Genomic DNA, 19,202 nt, shown 5'->3' on the forward strand with positions numbered 1-19,202 from the left:
AACAATGAGAGCAAACCCACCAGGCCCATTCAAGTCAGGCAGTGATTAGACTCTACTGAAATTCACTTGAGGGATGTGGAGTACTGTTTTCACGTCTTTTGAGATACGCAGGGCGGAGCGGGGGTTGGAGAAATCACACTGTGCACAGTGGAGGTGTGGCAGGCTCGTTGTTTCTGGCCTCCCTCCCTCAGACCTGCCACATACAACTACCTTCCTCCTAGACTTAAAGTTTCTAATCACATGCATGTCTCAATACAAGAAAGTTCTCCATTCTGAGTCCACGGAGAAAGAAAGGATTCACAGGGTAGCACTACTCAAAAAGCCTAATTCCTTGACCTGTTTCTCAATGAGATGGAAGCGTGACACAAAGCGTAACCCTTCTTTAAGAAGAGAGGTCACCCCCTAATAAAGCTGAGCCAGGATGCCTCTCTGTGGGGTAACTCTGCCCTACAGGCAGCCCTTCAGTTCAGCTTCAAGGGGCCAGGAGGGAAGATGTGCCAATCAGTGTCAGGATGAAACCTGATAAGTAACAACCCAAGAGTATTAATGGGAGCGAACGTGTGTTGTCTGCTTACTACGTGGCAGGTTCCACGCAGAGCATTTCTGAGGCTTGATCTCCCTTCGATCTCAATAACCCCTTGAGGAAGACATCTGTTCCACAGATGAGGAAGAAGTATGCATGCCCCAAGCTGCACAAGTATTCAAGCGTCTGGATATGAACCCAGACACCCCAGAGATGGAGTCCAATCTCTTAGCCCCTGCACTAGAACCTTCCCCATACCAGAGGGCAAGTGTGACCATTTATTTCTCATGAACATAGCCATGGGACAGATGGGGAGAACGTAAAAGAAAACAGACTGAGATCAACCAGCAGGAGAGAGTGCCTGCCAACTGAAAATGTTTTTTATTGCCATTAGCTCCAGAGGAGCCCTACCGTGGCTCACCGTGGAGGGCGTGATCAGACAGACAGGGTGTGTGTCCAGGACAGTCAGACATCTTTCGTTACTGGCGTTGCTATGGCAAAGTCTTGTTTTCATTAACAAGTGGTTAGGACATTGTGTGAATAGCCAAAGAACACATGGACCTTTGGGGTCTCTCCCACATCACTCATCCTGTTTTTGCCAAATATGGGCGAGGGGATACTTTTTGCCTTTCCTGTAGTGGTGCCCCTGGGGGTGGCTCTGAGGTATTTCGTCCCCTTGCGTATGGTGCATGCGGATAGGAATGTAGCTGGAAAGCCACGTGAACACACGCCGGGGACAGGGTCTGTAATGCTCTCTTCCAAGGACGAGGAACTCCATGGAAGGAGAAGGGCCCCTTGGCTGAACCAGTCTGTTTCCATTCAGGCTCTCTTTACTTCCTTCTTCACCAGATTGGAGAGGGAGTTCCGCAGGCTTCCTCTGAAGCCTTCGGCTGGTTCATTCCATTAGTGTGGCGGGGCTAAGGGTTCTAAGAGTTTTCAGCCAATCTGAATTCTCATCAAATGCCATTTCATTCTTAAAGGTTTTCAGATCTGAACCACCTCCACTTTGCATACACCTGCCCTGGGTTCTCAGACTCTGAAATAAGTATTTTAGATTTGTATAGTCAGACAGTGTTCAAAATCAGTTCAGCTATCCACCAAATCCAGTGATACTCTGGCTCTTTCTTGTGGAGAGATACCTTCTGACCATTTAGATCTCTCTTGGAGGTTCAGAAACTTCTCCTTGTTTCATTGCATTTACTGTTGCTGCTTTTTGCTTCATTCTGGTCTCCTAACCTTACTGCAAACTCTATTTCCATAGCAATCTTGCTTATGAGTTGAGTTACATCCTTATTTTCTTACAATGGCCCCTCTTCCTTCTGTTTTCCTGTCTAAAATGAAACAATGCGGTAAAACACAACTCTGTGGAGTATAGTTTAGGGGGTAAAAAGGCTGGTTTGGGGTCGAGTGATTTGGTTCAAATCCTGGCTCTCCTAGTTGTGGGAGAGAAGAGGAGTTTTCCTTTTTCTTTCCTTTCTTGCTTTCTCTCTTTTTCTTTGGACTTTCTTGAGCTTCAGCTTCTCATTTATAGAATGGAGGAGAGGGTACAAACGCCTAACATAGGGAAAGCTTTAAACTCCTTGCCGACCACAGGGCAAGTACCAATTTTCAGCATTTTCCAGACATTGGACATTAGACTGGATTTCCTAAGTGTGTTAATCTCACATCGTGAAAAAGAACACTGCCTATTTTCCTCTTCACAATGGAACAGTCCTTTCAAATGTGAGCTATGTGGACTAGGTGTTTCTAGAGCTCTCTACAGCTGCTGCACTTGCATACCTTCCCATTAGGACTCAGATGTGTGAATTTATCACAGTAGGTAGAACGAATAGTCAAACTGACCAATGCCCCTCCCCTTTTTGAGAGCTCTGTGAGGTGACTGCATATCCTTCCGAGATGGTGCCTGCCTGGTTAGGCCTCGGCTTTACCGAGCGATGCCCTTCCCGTGCCTGATGGCAAAGACCTTGCACAGGCCAGTCTTATCTGCCTGAACGGTTCCTGGTTTGCTGCCCCTTCAAAGATGCTCAAGGCTTAAACAGCCATGAGGGTTCTTGCTTGTTTGCCACAGTTCCTAATGCTTCCTGACGTGTACACGCTCCACCACGGGAGGCTAGAGGTCCCTCCTTCATGAAGATAATACATTATTTTTAAAACTGAACTATTAATTTTGGGTGTTTTTATGGGGAGGACTGTTTTAATCCTAAATGTTCGGAAGTTTACATTTCAATGTTAAATATCTAGAATGTGAAACGTTGTTTTTAAATGAACACCTTTATTATTTAAAGAAACTCTTTTGGGGTGCCTGCATGGATCAGTCAGTTACGTGTCCAATTTTGGCTCAGGTCATGATCTCACAGTTACTGAGTTCAAGCCCTGCATCAGGCTCTGTGCTGACAGCCTGAAGTCTGGAGCCTGCTTCAGATTCTGTCTCTTCCTCTCTCTTTCTGCCCCTCCCTCACTTGCACTCTGTCTCTGTCTCTCAAAAATAAATAAATGTTTTAAAAACTCACCAAAAAAAAGAAAACCCTTTTATTCTTTCAGCTGTATTTTGCCCTATGATTAATCAATAAATAACTTTCTGGGCGACTCTGATGGCCAAGACAGCTTCAAAAAGCACACAGCTATCTTCCAATATAGCAGCCCAAATCTACTCCCGTTGAAACTCATTTAGCCTGAAAAGCAACAACTTAACTACCAAGCTTTCCCTCTCTCAAATCCCATTGTCTCTTTACCAGGAACTGACCTCTAATGTCACTGTGCTGGGCTAGAACCATGTTTTACAGAGGATCCCCATGTCCACAGATGATCCTTATAGGCAATTATTTAACCTACATTACTATTTCAATGCATTCTGATATCCAGGTTAACAACAGTGACCCAGTAATTACTACCCAATAACCCAATGGGTCAGCAGGCTTTGTAAGTCTCCATGAGAGTTATGATGAACTAAAGTACTCTCTTGCCTATACAGCTCTCCCTTGAACAGTGCACACGTCAGCAGCATCGACCCACTGTGTGGTGGGAAATCCACGTGTGGGCTTTTGACTCCTTCAAAACTTAACTACCAATGGCCCACCATTGAACAGGAAGCCTTACTGAGAATATAAACAGTTGAATACCACATATTTTGTATGCTGTATGTATCACATACTGTATTCTTACCAGAAAGCAAGCTAGAGTAAAGAAATGTAATTAAGAAAATCCCAAGGAAGAGAAAATACATTTACAGCGCTGCAGCGTAGTTATACATTTAAAAAGAAAAAAAAGAGAACAGTGTGAGTGCACCCATGCAGTTCAAACCTATGTTGTCTTAGGGTCAGCTGTTATTAATGAAGGTAATTTCAAATGTTTATTCTCAAAGGTATGCCCATTTCTGTTCTACAGAGGAAGGAAACAGGATCTGTGAATTAAGCTATTAGAAGCTAATGCAATTTACTTATTTTCCTTGAAGCACCTTTTCCTTCATGCCCATGGAAAAACCCAACTTGAAAGCACAGTGGGAAAATTCAGTTCTTTTTTTTTTTTTAATGCCATCTTTGGGGGATAAAAAAAAAAAGGCAAGGCGAGGTGGAGAAGGAACAGTAGATATAGAAAGGATTATAGACTGTGAGGTCTCAAAGTATTTTTCTAACAAAATTAGGCAAATAACTGAACCCTTATTTTGGCAACAGGAGCAAAGGAGCTTCACTAAGAACCTCCTGTTGTACGAGGTTGTCCTCACTCATACTCTGCAGGCTAAGGGTCCGTGTGACCTACATTTATTTCCCCAGTACATCTTTAGGAACTCACTTTTGATCTCAAAATGTTTTTTTATTTTTCTCAAAAAAAAAAATCAACAAAGAGAAGTCTCCCCCGAAGACTAGTAGTTCATTTCAATTGGGGGGGGGGGGGGAGAAAAACCCCAGAGCACGTGATCACTTACAATAAATACATGTCTTTTTGCTTTCTGCATGAAATCTTTCTAAAACACCTTCTAACTACCTTGCAGCCGATATTTCCCCTATGCCTTGACTTGACTGTCCTACCGTTCCGAAGGCACAGCCACAAAGCGAAAATTACCCTGAGGACATCTTTTCATGTCCCCGTCGGCTCTCATCATTCTTCAGGTACTGAACGTTAAACACTTACCAAAGCTCTGCCTGGTGAAGAAGCAGAGAAATGGTAGTTTCCAGTAACTGTCATTAGGGGCCCCCATAATGTCTGGTCCCTTCATGGTCAGGGAGTGCTGGAAAAGCTTTCAGCAGGAGCGGGGGGCGCAACAACTACCATCTACTTTGCATTCCTCCAAAGCCATGCTCTAAGAAGGGACAGACACTACAGGCAACCGACAGCCAGATGGGAAAGTTTACGGGGACACTACGGATTCAAGGTGATGGCCACCTTCTATGAAGAGCTGCTGGGATTGACAGTACCTGCCTTGGGCTTTTGTCCAAGTTCACTAGACAAGGTGGTGATAACAGCTGCAGAAGAAGGAATACTTTAAAAATCTGCATACACTGAGCATTCACTAAGTCAAGAAAGGGTGAAATTAACTCCTTTGGAGAAAGGAATTTTACGTTTCAGAGGAAGCAGCCAGGGCTCATGGACACACATTCCCTTCTCTGGATAGTGTCACAAATGCCATCAGCCTTTCCTGTGGCCAAGAGCCTCAGTGTCTTTCTAGCATAAATCATAACCTCTAAACATTCTGATGAATTATAAAAATACACCCAAAAAACCCCAAAATATTTTAATAAAGTGAAAGCCTGGAATAAGGCAGTATGTATTGTAGTGATACTAATAAAACAATAACCGATATTATCTCCTTGTTTGAGATATATGTACAGGTTCTAATTAGCTCTTTTTAAAAACAATATAGATACACGGTATTTGGTATGTTATAGGTTTGCAAGTGCATACATTATTATAGTGAATGTTAGTTTCACAAGAAAAAAAATCTCATGCCCATTTTGTATGGCACTCTGTTCATGCTTTAGTCTCCAAAGGCACATCAGAGAAGCTCCTTTTAATAGCAAGTGATCCACTCAAGGTTATTACAAACTTGGTCCTGGGGCTATGTGCTTTGTCTACAATGAATTATATCAGACATTACAAATGTTAGGACTGAGTTTTAACTGAAGACAAAATTTGCTATTCATATAAAACTTTTCCGAGTCAGTAAGACTGGAATATATTTTTCTTAGGTAATTTTATTTTCATCATTTTCTTTTGCTGGTACCTCAGCATGAGGAAAGAAGGAACAACTGCAGAATATAAATAATGTCTCTGTTCCTATAAATCTTCTCCTGGGGCACTAAAAAGGTTTGATATTATTTGGTGAAATGAGCTGCTTGTATAAGGCATCTGAAAGATCAACACATCTGTGTGACTTGAGAATTGCCTTAGAGTCTCCAGGCTTCTTAAAAGTGCTGATGAGCTGTTCCTCAATGGGCCAGTGGGTGAAGGGGGGGCTTTGTCAAATGGCCTGTTTCTTTGCCAGGTCCCAAGCTGTTTACAACTTTCTGTGACGGAGCTCAGGCTGACTGCATTGAGATTTACGGCTGGATAATGGGAATCAGATGTCCCTCTTGAGCAGGACAGGGAGACAGTGGTTATTAAAAACAGAGCTCTCTTTCCTCTGACCCACCACTGCTTATGATGTTCTCCATCTTCAAAACTTAAGGGGCTGGGGCAAACCAAGAATTTCACACTTGATGATGGTATTTTTGTTCAAGTCATGAAAATGCATCACTTGGCCATTGCCTTAGGCTAACAAAATAGAATCCTATTTGAGTTATCAAGTATACTTTTGGGGTGAAAACGACCCTAAAACTATTGGAAAAGCAACTTCTTGCCAAACATAGGTACGAATTCTAAGCAGCACTCGTCTGCAGTGGGGGCAATCTTTGGCTGGATTGTTGTTGTGCTGGATTCACGAGACTATAATTTCGTTGCATGTGAAAACCCTGTCACTGGAGCTGAAACTTAAAGACAGAATGAAGATCATAGGACAAATATGAGTTGGAGCACAACCAGTATCGTGAGCCAACACAACGTGCCCAAGGCCTGGAATCTGCAGTTATATCTTGCTGCTGAGGCCTGGGGAGTCTTGGGCTGAACTCCTTCTATAGACGAAGAAACTTAGGGCATTGGTGTCTAAAAGGTTTCTTTCCACTCTAAAAATATATGCTTCTATCTTCCAAGCCATTTAATATAAGAAGGTAAACGTTTAATAAAAGGAGACTAAGCAACTCTTCTGAGCTTCAGTGCCATTCTGGCAGGCACACAAAAAGGTGCACACGCAGAGCCCAGACTGAAGTGCTATGTTGTAACCCTGAACTGTTAGCAGAGCTAAAACCTGGGTTTCATCTGGGCAAAGGTAGGACTGTGGAAAGTTATTATCATTTAACAGGATTCAGTGGGTTCTCAGAGACATCCCCCCCGCCCCCCCCATGGAAGATCAAGTATGTGTAGGAAGCATGGTCTCCTGCCTCACAGTTCATCTGGAGGGCTGGCTGAGCCTTCTCTGTGCTTCTGTGTGGCCCTGTGGGGCATGCTGCCCTCCTTCCTAAACCCAGCAGACTCAGCTGGTAGGTAGTACTCCTCTCTGTTTTCCTAAATTCCTCTCTCTACACCCGGTGTTGTAGTGGAAAGAGCATGGGTTATGGGCTCAGAGACCTGGCTTCCAATCTTAGCTCTTCCACTGACTGGTGGGGTAACTCTGGGGAGATTATGTAACTGTGATGGGCCTCAGTCTCCCCAGCTGTAAAATGGGAGTAAGGAGAGCTACCTCACAGGGATTTTTAGGGAGAGCAAACAGAGTACATTTAAATCCTTTGGCCTCTACAGAGTAGATGGCTCGTCTCTCATTTCCTTTCCCTCTTCACTTCTGACGTCTTGCGATGGACCGCTCCCTATCCGAGCATGGTGTTCTGTGCTCCTGCGATTCCCCTCACCAGCCCCACCCCTTTCTCATCATCTCCCTAGGAGCTCATCCCAACCAGCCTCCAAAACTCAACTCAAAGACCACTTTTGCCAGGAAGTGTCCCTTGAGACCCTTTCTCTCATCGGACATTCCTTGATCTATGTGATGTGCTTCTATACCATTTTATAATTACTTATGTGTCTTCCCTGCTATTCTGCAGCATCCAGCCCAGCACCAACTCTACCTGGGTGCCTGGCCAATATTTGTTCAATGGACAAATGTGTGAACCCAGGACCCAAAGGGGAGCTTCTAATGTGCTTGCCATAATGACGGTGATGCTGTAGCCAGTACTCTAAATGAAAGAAGGAAACAGCCAGAATCGGAACGTGAGACGCACTCTGTGGGGTGAGAAAAAGCATCTGCCTCTGCAGGAGCCGGAGGAGTTATGTGGGGCGAGCAGCATGGGGACGACAGGCAACAAGAAGCCTGGGGCCGGGACAGCGGCTCTATGCCTCAGCCTAGACACAGCGCCAACCTGCAGAGACGGAGACCGTCCTGTGCGTCGAATCAGACTTTTGGGACAAAAGAAATCGGAGGAAGAGCGATGAGTGTTTGGCGGCTGCCATAAAACACGAGAAAAGGAAAGAATGAAGAAAGAAATAGCTTCAGTTTAGAAACACTGTACAAAAAACAACACAACACCTTTGAGAAAACAAATTTGAGAGTAAACGTCAAGTGCCTTCACGTTACAGTTGGTGTTGGTGTGTGTGTGTGTGTGTGTGTGTGTGTGTGTGTGTGTGTTTGAGGGGGCCCATGTTTAAAAGCATATTAACTGGTCTTCAAGTTACAGTTTATTTACCTACATTCTAACTTCCCATGATTTCTTTCCATTTATTTCAGCAGAGACATGTTTATGTATCAAGTGTAAGAAGCCAGTGAAGCCATTGAGAGATGTCTTTAAGAATCTGTCATTACAAACACCCTGTGCGTTCTTAAATACCAAGAATGTGAATTACTCAGTGGGGTTGCAGAAAGATTCTTAAAACATTTTCATTTTGCCATGGTAACTGTACTGATGTGACACCCCGTGAAAGTCTTGAAAATCTTGGCTCACGGTCTGTGATTTGTAGACACACCCTTAAGAGAGCACAACGTTTACACCCTTATTCAAAAACCGATTCTGCTTTAAACCCCAACAACATCAGCACGTACCCCACTCGGGGCACATGGGGACCTCCTCCCCTCTGGAGTGCCCCACACTCTACCCTACTGGGCTTCCCGAAGGTGAGCGAGCTGAGGGCTGGCCTGACCACCCAAGTGGTAGAATGTTGGCTTTAAGGAGAAAAGTTTTGGAATTTTCTGGAAAACTTTACTAAAGGAAGAAAAACTAATCGTTCTTCTTGGCCAGAATGACTAGAAGTATTTCACTAGTTGTTTTCATAAGCTTATCCAGAGAGTTCTATCAGGATGCAATCAAGAGTGTTTTTCTGTTTTCTTTCTTTCTTCCTTTTTTTTAAAAATATCATTTTAGCAACACTGTCTGCAAACTCAAGCAATCCTTACAGAGGAAAGACATACGTTCCATGGACTCTGGTCTTATTAAAATTATTCTCCTCATTTTCCAAAAGATTTCATCAGGGATGAAGTGAAAATGATTATTCAAAAAAACTGAAGGCAACACAAGTCACTAGCTACTTGGGTTGGTTTCTGGGCAGCAGCCCCAAGCCATGCTATGAATTTCACATTCTTATGATAAAAATGACAATAACTATCTTTAATGTTCTAGGATTTTGTAAAAATAATCCATTTCCAAAGCATCCATAGTTTCCCCCAACTCGCAGACTCTGGTGCCCAATGCGGGTGACTGTTCCAGCGGGTACCTGCCTGGTGGGTGGACTTGTGGGTTACACACATGTGCTGGAACTAGAGCGGTTATGTAGATACAGAGACCAAAACCATCCTGGCATTGGTGGACAAATTCCTTTTCAGTCTGTTTAGTTTTTCCTCAGTTACTCTGAGAAAAGTTTTTTTCTCCTTCTCCATAAAAGTACGATGCTGATGGGGGTTACAGAACACAGCTGCTTATGCCTACTAATGGTGGTTCAGGAAGACCTGATACCACACTCTAGAGTTTGGCTTCCAGAATACATTCTGGCCGTTGTTTTCCCTGAGATGCCAAGTGGGGCACAAACTAGTTTTTTCAAGTGTTAGCTAAACTGAGAGGCTGTGGACTGGCATCCAGTCTGATTATTGCTCAGGAGATATTTCACAGTCCAGGGGGAAAACTGGGGGCATCCGAACAGGATACAGAGAATGGTGAGGACTTGGACATGCGTACAGCTTTTTGCTTCTGAAACAGATAAAACAGCGTCACCTGGCAGTGTTGTCAGGCTTGAGTAAGGCCAGGTGAAGGCTTCAGAAGTGAGAGATGAAGAGGGTCTACCCTTCTGCCCGTGTGCTTACTTACTAAACCATTTTGATGTTACCTAGGAGTTACGTTATGAAACCATCCAGGATGCTTATTCACATTGATACTTCTGAGCCCGTCATTATTTCCTCAAAGGTTTTAACTGACAAGCTATCAGCTTCTGGAGACCAAGAATTTGGTGAATTTGGATTTAAGAGGTCAGTAAAATGTACCAAGAGCTGAGCATGGAGGCGGAGTTTGCATTGAGGTGGTACGTTATGGACTGAAGTACAAAAAAGTCCGGTGAGGTCACCAGATGTTGGACCTAGAACTGGATGAATCGTTTTTACACATGTGTATGGTTTGATTTTTCCCTTGAATGCTTTCCTATGAAACCTGACTAGGGAGGCAAGGCTTACTTTCTCCAACACACGCATTTGGAATAAAAACCACACTCGATTTAACAAAGGAGGGAAGGGAACTTCCTTCCCTGGCTAAATGGTCTTTCAACTTGGTCTGTTACTGAGAAGAAAGAAAAAGTCACGAAAAAGTAATTTCCCCAAAACTCCAGCCCTGAAAACCAGTGACTGGGACACAGATGGCTAATACATGCACCTGACATTACAGCTCTAATTGTTTCCTTACCCGCAGCTTTTCCTCGGTCTTGGTAGATTGCTTACAGTCGGGATGCCAAACGGTGGAACCTGGAAAGACACAACACCCCGCAAAGAGGTGAGGAAAACGGAAAGAAGCCACAGTTGTATTAGAGCTTCGGAGAATGGTTCGGATCCTTCTCTCCCTAACGCAGCGGGGTGTCAGAGCCCCGTGCCCAAGCGAATTATGACAACTCCAACCTCCAGGGAGGTTTTCCTCATCCAGTCTGAGCTTGCTCTATAAAGGTTATAATTCTAGACCACAGAGACCACTACCTGGGCATAAATGTTTTGATGCAAGGGATGTTTAGTTCTTGACTGAATGTTGTTGTTATTTTGGGTCATATTATGATCCTTTAAAGGTCATGTCTGTCTTGGGGCGCCTGGGTGGTTCAGTCGGTTCAGCTGCTGACTTCAGCTTGGGTCATGATCTCACATTTCGTGGGTCTGAGACCCGCGTCGGGCTCTGTGCTGACAGCTTGGAGCCTGGGGCCTGCTTCCGATTCTGTGTCTCCCTCACTCTCTGGTCCTCCCCCACTCACACTCTGTGTGTGTCTCTCTCTCTCTCAAAAATAAACATTAAAAAAATTTTTTTAATAAATAAGTCATGTCTACGTGCTTACTACAAACTGTGTTGGATGTAAATATAAGCTATAAGCCATGTTTATAAAACATCAAAACAACTAAGCAATTTAGAGGAAGAATAAAGTCAAACCATATCCAGAGGCAAAACTCTCGGAATTTTTTGTTGATCCTACACATAGTCATTTACAACAATATGGAAAATCAAGCCAACTATAAAGGTTCAAAGTTCTGTTACAAATGCAGAAGTTTCCTTGAACTTTTAACCTTTTAATGTACAAAAAAGCCTTGACTCTTAAATGAGTGAAATTACTAGTTGTCATTTTCTATTTCTGAGTCAATGCCCCACCTTCCCAGAGTATGAAGCCCTTCCATGGATAGTACCCGTATCACAGGACTAAGCAAAACACTTATATCCAAGAGAAAGCTCTTATAAGAATCCAAGCCCGCCTCCATGATTTTGTATGCCTAGTTGTGTACGTCATTTATCCTGTTGTGGCAAAGACCTGTATGTCAGTCCGACGTTCGCATAAGACTATGAGCAGAACCGAAGCAGCGCTTCAAAAGACTTGAGCAAATAAAGTTACTAAGTTGAAAGCAGCGAGTAAATCATATAAATTTAGTAAGTCTTGGTATGAATATTAGACTTTCCACATTTCACTGTTAAACCTTTCTCTCTTTAAGCGACAATCTGTGTGTCCTTGAAAAGTCACCAAATTAAAGTAACTCTTAAATTATTTTATACCACTGAGCTAATACAGCTAATATTAATGATGAGGATAATACCCTTTATATCAGGGTGAAACTCTTTAATCCCTTATGTAACAATCATTTCTATCTTCCTTAACCCAGAGCCAAAAAATAAATACGTAAGTACATAAATAAAATAAAATAAAAAGAAGGAAGTGAAACAAACAAGCTAGACAGACACATAGTCCTATCAACATTGCCATTTACTCGGAGCCTGGCTACAAAGCCACAGGAAGCCCTCCCAGTGTGGAGAGCTAAGGGTCAGGGTGGGCCGAGAAGGTTCTAGTGAGCAGGAGTTGTTGGCCGGAACACTGGGTTTGCACACAGTGTCACATTGTTCTCTACGGGTCAGACATACAAGGAATGTGACTCGGGGAGAATATCAGACACCGAGGAAGATGAACTACTCCTTTGTCAAGGTGTCGAGAGGGCAGTCAAGAAGCGTGGAAGCCCAGCTCCAGACGATCACGGGGGTTCTGAACAGAGCCCATCTGGAAGGGTAGTTGTTTATTTGTGGCACGAACGTGCTATATCTGTGCACAGCTTGAACCCACTCTCTTTTCAGGTTCCAGAACCATGTGCACGTGCAGAGCTGCACCTACAGCCTTTGAGTCTCGGTGCCTCACGGACACGGGGTTGACACGTACTCTTCTGTTTGTTTTTGAGCGCTGTAATCGACATAGGAAAATCTAAAACAATGCCTGGACACCACATGGAGAATCAATCTGCTCCATGCTGAAAATGCAAACCGACACCTGCCTATTGCTACACAGATTCACAGCCTGCCCTTGGGGAGATGTGTCATATAAAGTCCACGTGAGACCGGGGAGCTGGGAGCTTGTCACTTGCCTGTAGCAGGCCCTTTAAAATTCAGTGGCTTCTGAAATCAGAGTTTTCCAGAGTGATCATTAAAACAAAGGGATGTTTGGGGGGTGTCCAGCTCTCCTACCATTAGCATTTTTTAGAGGAGAGCAGCTAAGGCTTTGCTTTAATACTCAAGAATCTTCTCTGTAGAGTTTTCTTAGTTGTATAAAAACAAAACAGAGAGGAGAGCAAACCATTCATTAAAAATACACATAGTGTTACGTGCAGAGAAACAAAGAAATGAATGTGAAGGCAGATGAGACCTAGTAATTATCAAGCTCCATGAGCACCAGCTCTCATGGTTCTTGCTAATTTTACTGATAAGCCCTTGTCTATTTAATGGCTCTTTTTCCAGCTAAAAATAGTAAAATGTTTGTGCAGATGGTGCTGTTTGACTGGAAGAGAATCCTTCCCTAAGCTTCTCTCTGAGAAGTCTGAGCATGTTAGGGGAGATAAAAACTAGTCGTGGTTGCACACTGGCAAAATTTCTCAAAATGATTTTTAATTAAAAAAAATATATAATGGCCCTCTGGTAATATGTATTTCTTTGCCATCAGAAACTTCTCCATTTCTCTTTTAGGGACTCTGGGTATGTTCTCTCTCATTCTCTTGCTGTCTCTCTCTTTCAGGATGAGAGCTATGTTATCTTAATGAGATGAAATATTTCTGAGATGCAATTCACCAACTATGAAGTTTCCGTCTTCCTGAAAGCGTTCATAAGGACAGCCCGGAGGTGTCAAAAAAGAAATCCTTCTTGCAGGACAGTGAAAGAAGCAAAGACTAAGCACCGTCTAGATATGTTTTCTTTTGCTTTTTTTTCCCCCCAAGCTTATCCCTGGGGGAGGCTCGGGAGGAGGTGTTGCTGATTTTCACTCTTGCCTCACCTCCATGGCACCAAACATCAAGTCCTACTCGTTCATTCCAGAAGCAACACATTCCTTTGTTGAACAGACTCAGGGGCTCACCGCCAGTTTGCCCACTGCTTGGTGATGAACGCTAACTGCTGAGGTAACGTTTGGCCATGTTCATTGTGGATCTGAGGAGCCTCACAGCTAATGAAAGGCCTCTTCCTCTGAAAACAGACAAGCAAAGCAAGGTGGGCAGAACTTACTGGATTCTCGAGTCCATCTTACCTTGAAGATACATTTCCTCTCCTTCTGTGAACATTTGGTTGCACCTGCTGCATCGTGCACAGCTGGGGTGGTAGTGTTTGTCACCTGCCTGCAAGAGAAGGGGGAAGGGCTTTTTAGTTTACATCCGTCACAGCTCTCAGCCTCTTCTCTGGACTCAGGGACTTGGAGGAAGAAAGGAAACAGGTGAGGCAGGAAAAATAAGTGCCCAATCGACCTATCTTTTACCCGCAGCCCTGGAAGTCATGGATCAGCTACTTCTGCCTGGATGATGGAGCTGCCTTGCTTCTTGGGGTTTCTAGAGCCTGTTTCTCGCCTGGCCTGGGAACTCGTGGATGGTTGCCTGTTACCAGGTTATTTTGGGGGGTAGGGTTTTTTGGAGATGGAGTAGACTTATTGCAGGCACATGGTATAACCATCCGAACCAATGTGGAGACTGATCTTGGTTTGTATTCAAGCAATAAAAAGAAAGGTTTCTCATATTTAGCAGGTTCTTGCTTCCTTAGCTAAACTGTCTAAAAATAATAAAGTCTAGCTTATGTCAAGATGAGAAGAACCATAGTAAGAGACAGCATCCACAACTTTCTACCTCAGAAGGACCCCAAATTCTCTTCTATGCTGCTTCTAACGACCTCTTACCAAAGTCTTATATTGAGTGTTTTCTGAGGAAGGCATTTTACTGAGGTTGGCCCTGCATTATTCATGAGCATTTCACATTCCTAAATATGACAGATGCCATCACAGCAGGTGTTGACTTCCCCAAAGCAAAATGTCACTGGACACAGGGACAACTCTCCAGACAGGTGCCAGGTCACATTAGAGTCATGCTCCAAATGCATGGCTGACAAAATGAAATCTTTTTGTTTTTAAAAGGCGAAAGATTTATACGATCTGAAGAGAAAGCAGAGTATGAAATATTTTTGTTTTTAACTCAGCAAAAAAAAAAAAAATCCTTACCACCTAAAAATGATCAAATGTACTCTGATGAAATCGTTTTATCGATCAACTGTGCAACACTTCTTTCGCCCGGACCACATGCCAGGCAGTGCTGAGAGCCCAGAGGCAGAGGAAGCTGCACCCTGTGCCTGCGTGAACTCTCAACAGGAAACCAGAGGTCAGGGAGTGATTCCTTTCTCACACCCTCCAGTAGAAACTACAAAAACCGAGTAGCAACCAGAGTGTGAGATGGTGGTTGGTTGCTTAAGACAATCAAGGGGAGGGGGAGGGGGAGGAGGGAAAGCAATTATTTCAAAATAGAAGCCAGGAATGAAATCTGGTCAATGGTGCCCCGTCAGAAAATTCTAGAAGTGGTGTTCTTGTTCTGGTTCGCACGCTATTATTTATTTATTTATTTACTTATTGCCCCCCAGGGGATGAAGGAAGCGTCGGAAAAGTCATACAAAGCAGCTCCTTCCCTTAGGGGATCCAGGGTCAAATGTGAGTGAGAGAAGGCACCTGGACAGGAATCTTGCGTGGCCTCCAGTGAGAAGCTCGGTCTTCAGTAAGCTGGGAGCGGGAGGAAAGTTCTCCAAACTGACGTGGTGTGTCTATCCTATTTAGTGCTGCAGCACTAGGTGCGTTCTCAACAAAGACAGCACCAAGACAATGACTTAACTTTCACCAAAGGTTTTCTACCTTGTTTTAGTCCCAGCCAATGGGATAACAGAAGTATGAAGGCCACTAATGAAAGAGTCAAAATAGCTAGATTAAAAATTAACATAGAAAACCTAATAGCTTTCCTACAGACCAGCACGACAGCATAATGGGAAAATGGGACTCTTTCTAATCGCAACAAGCGAAACCGTCAATGCGAGATCTACGTGAAGAAAACGATAGAACTTGGTGGATAGATATAAAAGGCTAAAAGACATGCCATATTACTGGACGAGAAAGCCAAATATTTAAAGATGTCAATTTATCTAAAATAACCCCAGTAATGCAGTGCATTCCCAATGAAAATACTCACAGGGGTTTTTGTCTACAGACACGCCGATTCTGTAAGTTCATATGGAAAAAAAATCCAAAAAATACAGATTTTTTTTTTGAAAAACAGAGCATAAATGGAGATTTTCCCTTTTCGACATAACAGTTCTTTTTTCTAAAAAAATTTTTTAATGTTTATTTTTGAAAGAGAGAAACAGAATGCAAGTGGGGGAGGGTCAGAGACAGAGAGGGATACACCAAATCTGAAGCAGGCTCCAGGCTCTGAGTTGTCAGCACAGAGCCTGACGCGGGGCTCGAACTCACAATTCGTCAGATCATGACCTGAGCCGAAGTTGCCCACTTAACCGACTAAGCCACCCAGGCGACCCAATTTATTCTTAAAATTTTTTTTAATGTTTATGTATTTTTGAGAGAGAGAGAGAGAGAGAGAGAGAGACACTTCGTCTGAGCCGGGGAGGGGCTGAGAGACAGGGAGACACAGAATCCAAAGGAGGCTCCCGGCTCTGAGCTGTCAGCACAGAACCCAGTGCGGGGTTCAAACTCACAGACCATGAGATCATGACCTGAGCCAAAGTTGGATGCTTAACCGACTGAGCCACCCAGGCGCCCCATAAAAAAGTTATTCTAAAGGGTCAAATAATTAAAGTGCTTCAATACTGGTACAGGAATAGAACACAAATTGGTGAAACAGGTAACTCAGAGGAACCCATTGCACAGCTACACACTAAAGAATTTGGTCAATGATAATGGTGGCATTTCAAATGAGTTACAAAATGGATTATTCAGTTACTGGTGAGAACAGTGGACTCTCCACATAAAAAAAGGTAAATCTAGATTCCTAACTCATAACCTACCTGATAAAGTATTCTAGAGAGTTACAGAGCTAAACATAGAAACAAAACTATTAGAAGGATATTTAGGAGATAATTTAGTAAACTTGGGGTAGCAATGCCTTCCTGAACAAGGCAAAATCTAGGAACACAATAAAGACAAATATTGACTGTGTATACACATAAAAATGTCTAGACATAAAGTTAAAAAAGAAGTAACAGGGAAAAAATACTTGGCACACATTTCAGACAAAAGATTATTACCCATAATACATAAAGAGTGTCTCTAATAAAAAGTAAGTAGCAATATGGGCAAAAGGCAATCTCCAGAAGACATGAGGATGACCCCCAAAATAAAGAATTAGCTCAACTCCACCAGGAATCAGGGAAACACAATTTGGAAAAAAGTATTTTTCTTCACCAAACTGGCAATGACAAAAAGAAGACTAATGTCAGGAAACAGGCATCCTCACACACTGTTGGTGAGCCGAACTTGTTTTTGGAAGGCAACTCTGGCAATATTTATTAAAATTTAATATGCACACGCTCTCTTTTTCTAGGAAGCTCTCCTACAGAAATTCTCCTACCTGTGCTTAAAGGTGTTTGTATTAAGGATCTTCAGTACTATTTATAACAGGAAAGAGCAAAGAAACAGAAAGGAACCTAAATCAGAAAGTAAACATATGAATCATATGCAGCCATTAAAAGAATGAAATAAACTTACATGGAAATATTTCAAAACTAATGTTACCAAGGGAAAAAAGTCATGCAGAAAAGCAATGCCTATAATGTAGTCGCATAAAGTACTAGTTGAAAGTGTGGAGGCACTGGTGGTAAGTAGGACTGGACTCAATCCAGTTTGGGACTATGTGGTCTTGTGAAGGTGGTGGCCTCTCCCCACGGCTAGAACTACCTCGTAGTGATGTTATGAGGGTGAGTGATTACATGATATTTTGAAAATGGTGTCGCACACTATAATAATTAAAAAAAAAATAGAAACAGTAGCAATAATCCTCTGCACAGAGGTGTCTCGGGGCCATTCACAAAAAGGCTTCTTAGTGCGGTTTGGGATGCTGGTCAAAGGCCTTCTCAGTGCCCGTTCTTGCCCAAGGTCAAGCGCAGAAGAGTAATGGGGCTACAAGGTGGCTGGAAGATATGCCAAGGCCCCACGCGGCAGGGCTGTGGTCTATGAATCACTAGCAAAAGCACCGCTAAGAAACACTGCCATGATAATGCCAGGGACGTTGGTCTGGACTCATGGACTTGCTTCATCTCACAATGCTGAACGTGTCAAGCAATTTAGTGAGCCAGAATCAAAGGCCACTTCCCAGCCATTTCAAAGTCTGTTTTTGTAGCAGTGCATCCTGGGGGACCACAAGGTCAGGGGTTCAAGGCCAAGAGAGCCTCTGCTTTGCATGTGTGAGCCACCTCCTCTCTTTCATTTCTTCTTATGCTGGCTCCCATGACGGTTCACAGTCAAGCCCTGTGCACAGGGCCAGGAAAAGGATCGGAGCTAAATGAAGACGTGGGCTCATATGCAAACTAACTCCCCAAACGGACATAGTTGAATCAAAATCATTTACAGTGTGGTCATTTGTAGAAGAAGGAAATGCATCTCAGATCACGAGCAAAATGGAAGACTAGAGAGTGACTACATTAGATCAGATAGTAAACATACAATTCGTTGAGGAGAGGAGGTTATTGATTACAAAGTTTCAAAGCACAGTGTGGGCTTGGTTGTGATACGTGACTTCCTAAGTGACAGTCAACCAGGTACCTGGCCCCAAGCCCACACCCTGCGACTCTAGCTGGGCCTGAGCCTGTGGGACCAGGCGTGCCGTGGGGCTCACCAGAGCTCTGCAATCACTATTCTCCACCCATCCCTGTACGCTGCTATGTAAAAAAATTATAACCTATTTTCTTCTTTTTCACATATTCAAAATGCACGTGTTAAGAGTCTACATTCTGGCTGCCATTAAATTCTATGGAAATAAACAACTTGTTCATGTAGCTGAGTGAGTTTTATAAAGCACCTGCTTACACATTCAAAGTGCAAAAAAATTGCTTGCCTTTAATAGTGCTGATTATGTCAGCCTTCTGTGGTAATTATTACTATTTGGTTAATCTCTAAATTGGAGTAGGAACTTTAGCATACAGACTAGAATACCATCTGGAGTAATACCATCTACTATAAGGCAGGGTTTAGTTTAAGGCACCAAGCTTTTGATAAAAATCCATTGTCTAGCAGAGCAGATAGTTCTGAGCTCCTTGTGGATGAGGGGGTCCCCTGGGAAAAGGTTACCATATTTGGAATCAAGAGAATGGGTGTCATTCCTTAATGTGTTACCCATAAGACCTCACTGATGTCACTCCTTACCCTACCCAAGCCCTAGGCCCCTCATCTATAAAAAGCAAAGGGCTGAAATAAACAATTTCAAGTCCCATTCAGCTGTAAAATTCTATGATTCTGTGTGAAACATCCTAGCTCTACGAGTTTACACAGCAGTGTTACCAGAAAAGCAATTTGGGTAGAGCAAGGAAATTCTTTTTTTTTTATGTTTTTAAATATATTTTTGAGAGACAGTGCAAGCAGGGGAGGGTCAGAGAGAGAGGGA

At 43.2% G+C, this 19,202-nt stretch overlaps 1 protein-coding gene across 21 annotated transcripts in view; it reads right to left on the reverse strand.

Annotated features, from left to right (window-relative positions):
• ABLIM1 (actin binding LIM protein 1) overlaps positions 1–19,202 on the reverse strand; it is a 293,495-nt gene that overhangs the window by 38,676 nt on the left and 235,617 nt on the right. For 13 of the 21 annotated variants that reach the window (XM_029932620.1, XM_029932624.1, XM_029932618.1 and 10 more), the window contains exons 7-9: positions 13,817–13,904; positions 10,480–10,538; positions 7,963–8,046 (exon numbers count right to left, since the gene is read on the reverse strand). In XM_029932620.1, the coding sequence (XP_029788480.1) occupies positions 7,963–8,046; positions 10,480–10,538; positions 13,817–13,904 (231 nt within the window). The remainder of the gene's footprint in view (positions 1–7,962; positions 8,047–10,479; positions 10,539–13,816; positions 13,905–19,202) is intronic. The other 8 variants (XM_029932621.1, XM_029932631.1, XM_029932635.1 and 5 more) reach the window with 1 other exon arrangement.

This window comes from Suricata suricatta, chromosome 2 (assembly GCF_006229205.1).
Source record: "Suricata suricatta isolate VVHF042 chromosome 2, meerkat_22Aug2017_6uvM2_HiC, whole genome shotgun sequence".
NCBI classification, from domain to species: Eukaryota; Metazoa; Chordata; class Mammalia; order Carnivora; family Herpestidae; genus Suricata; species Suricata suricatta.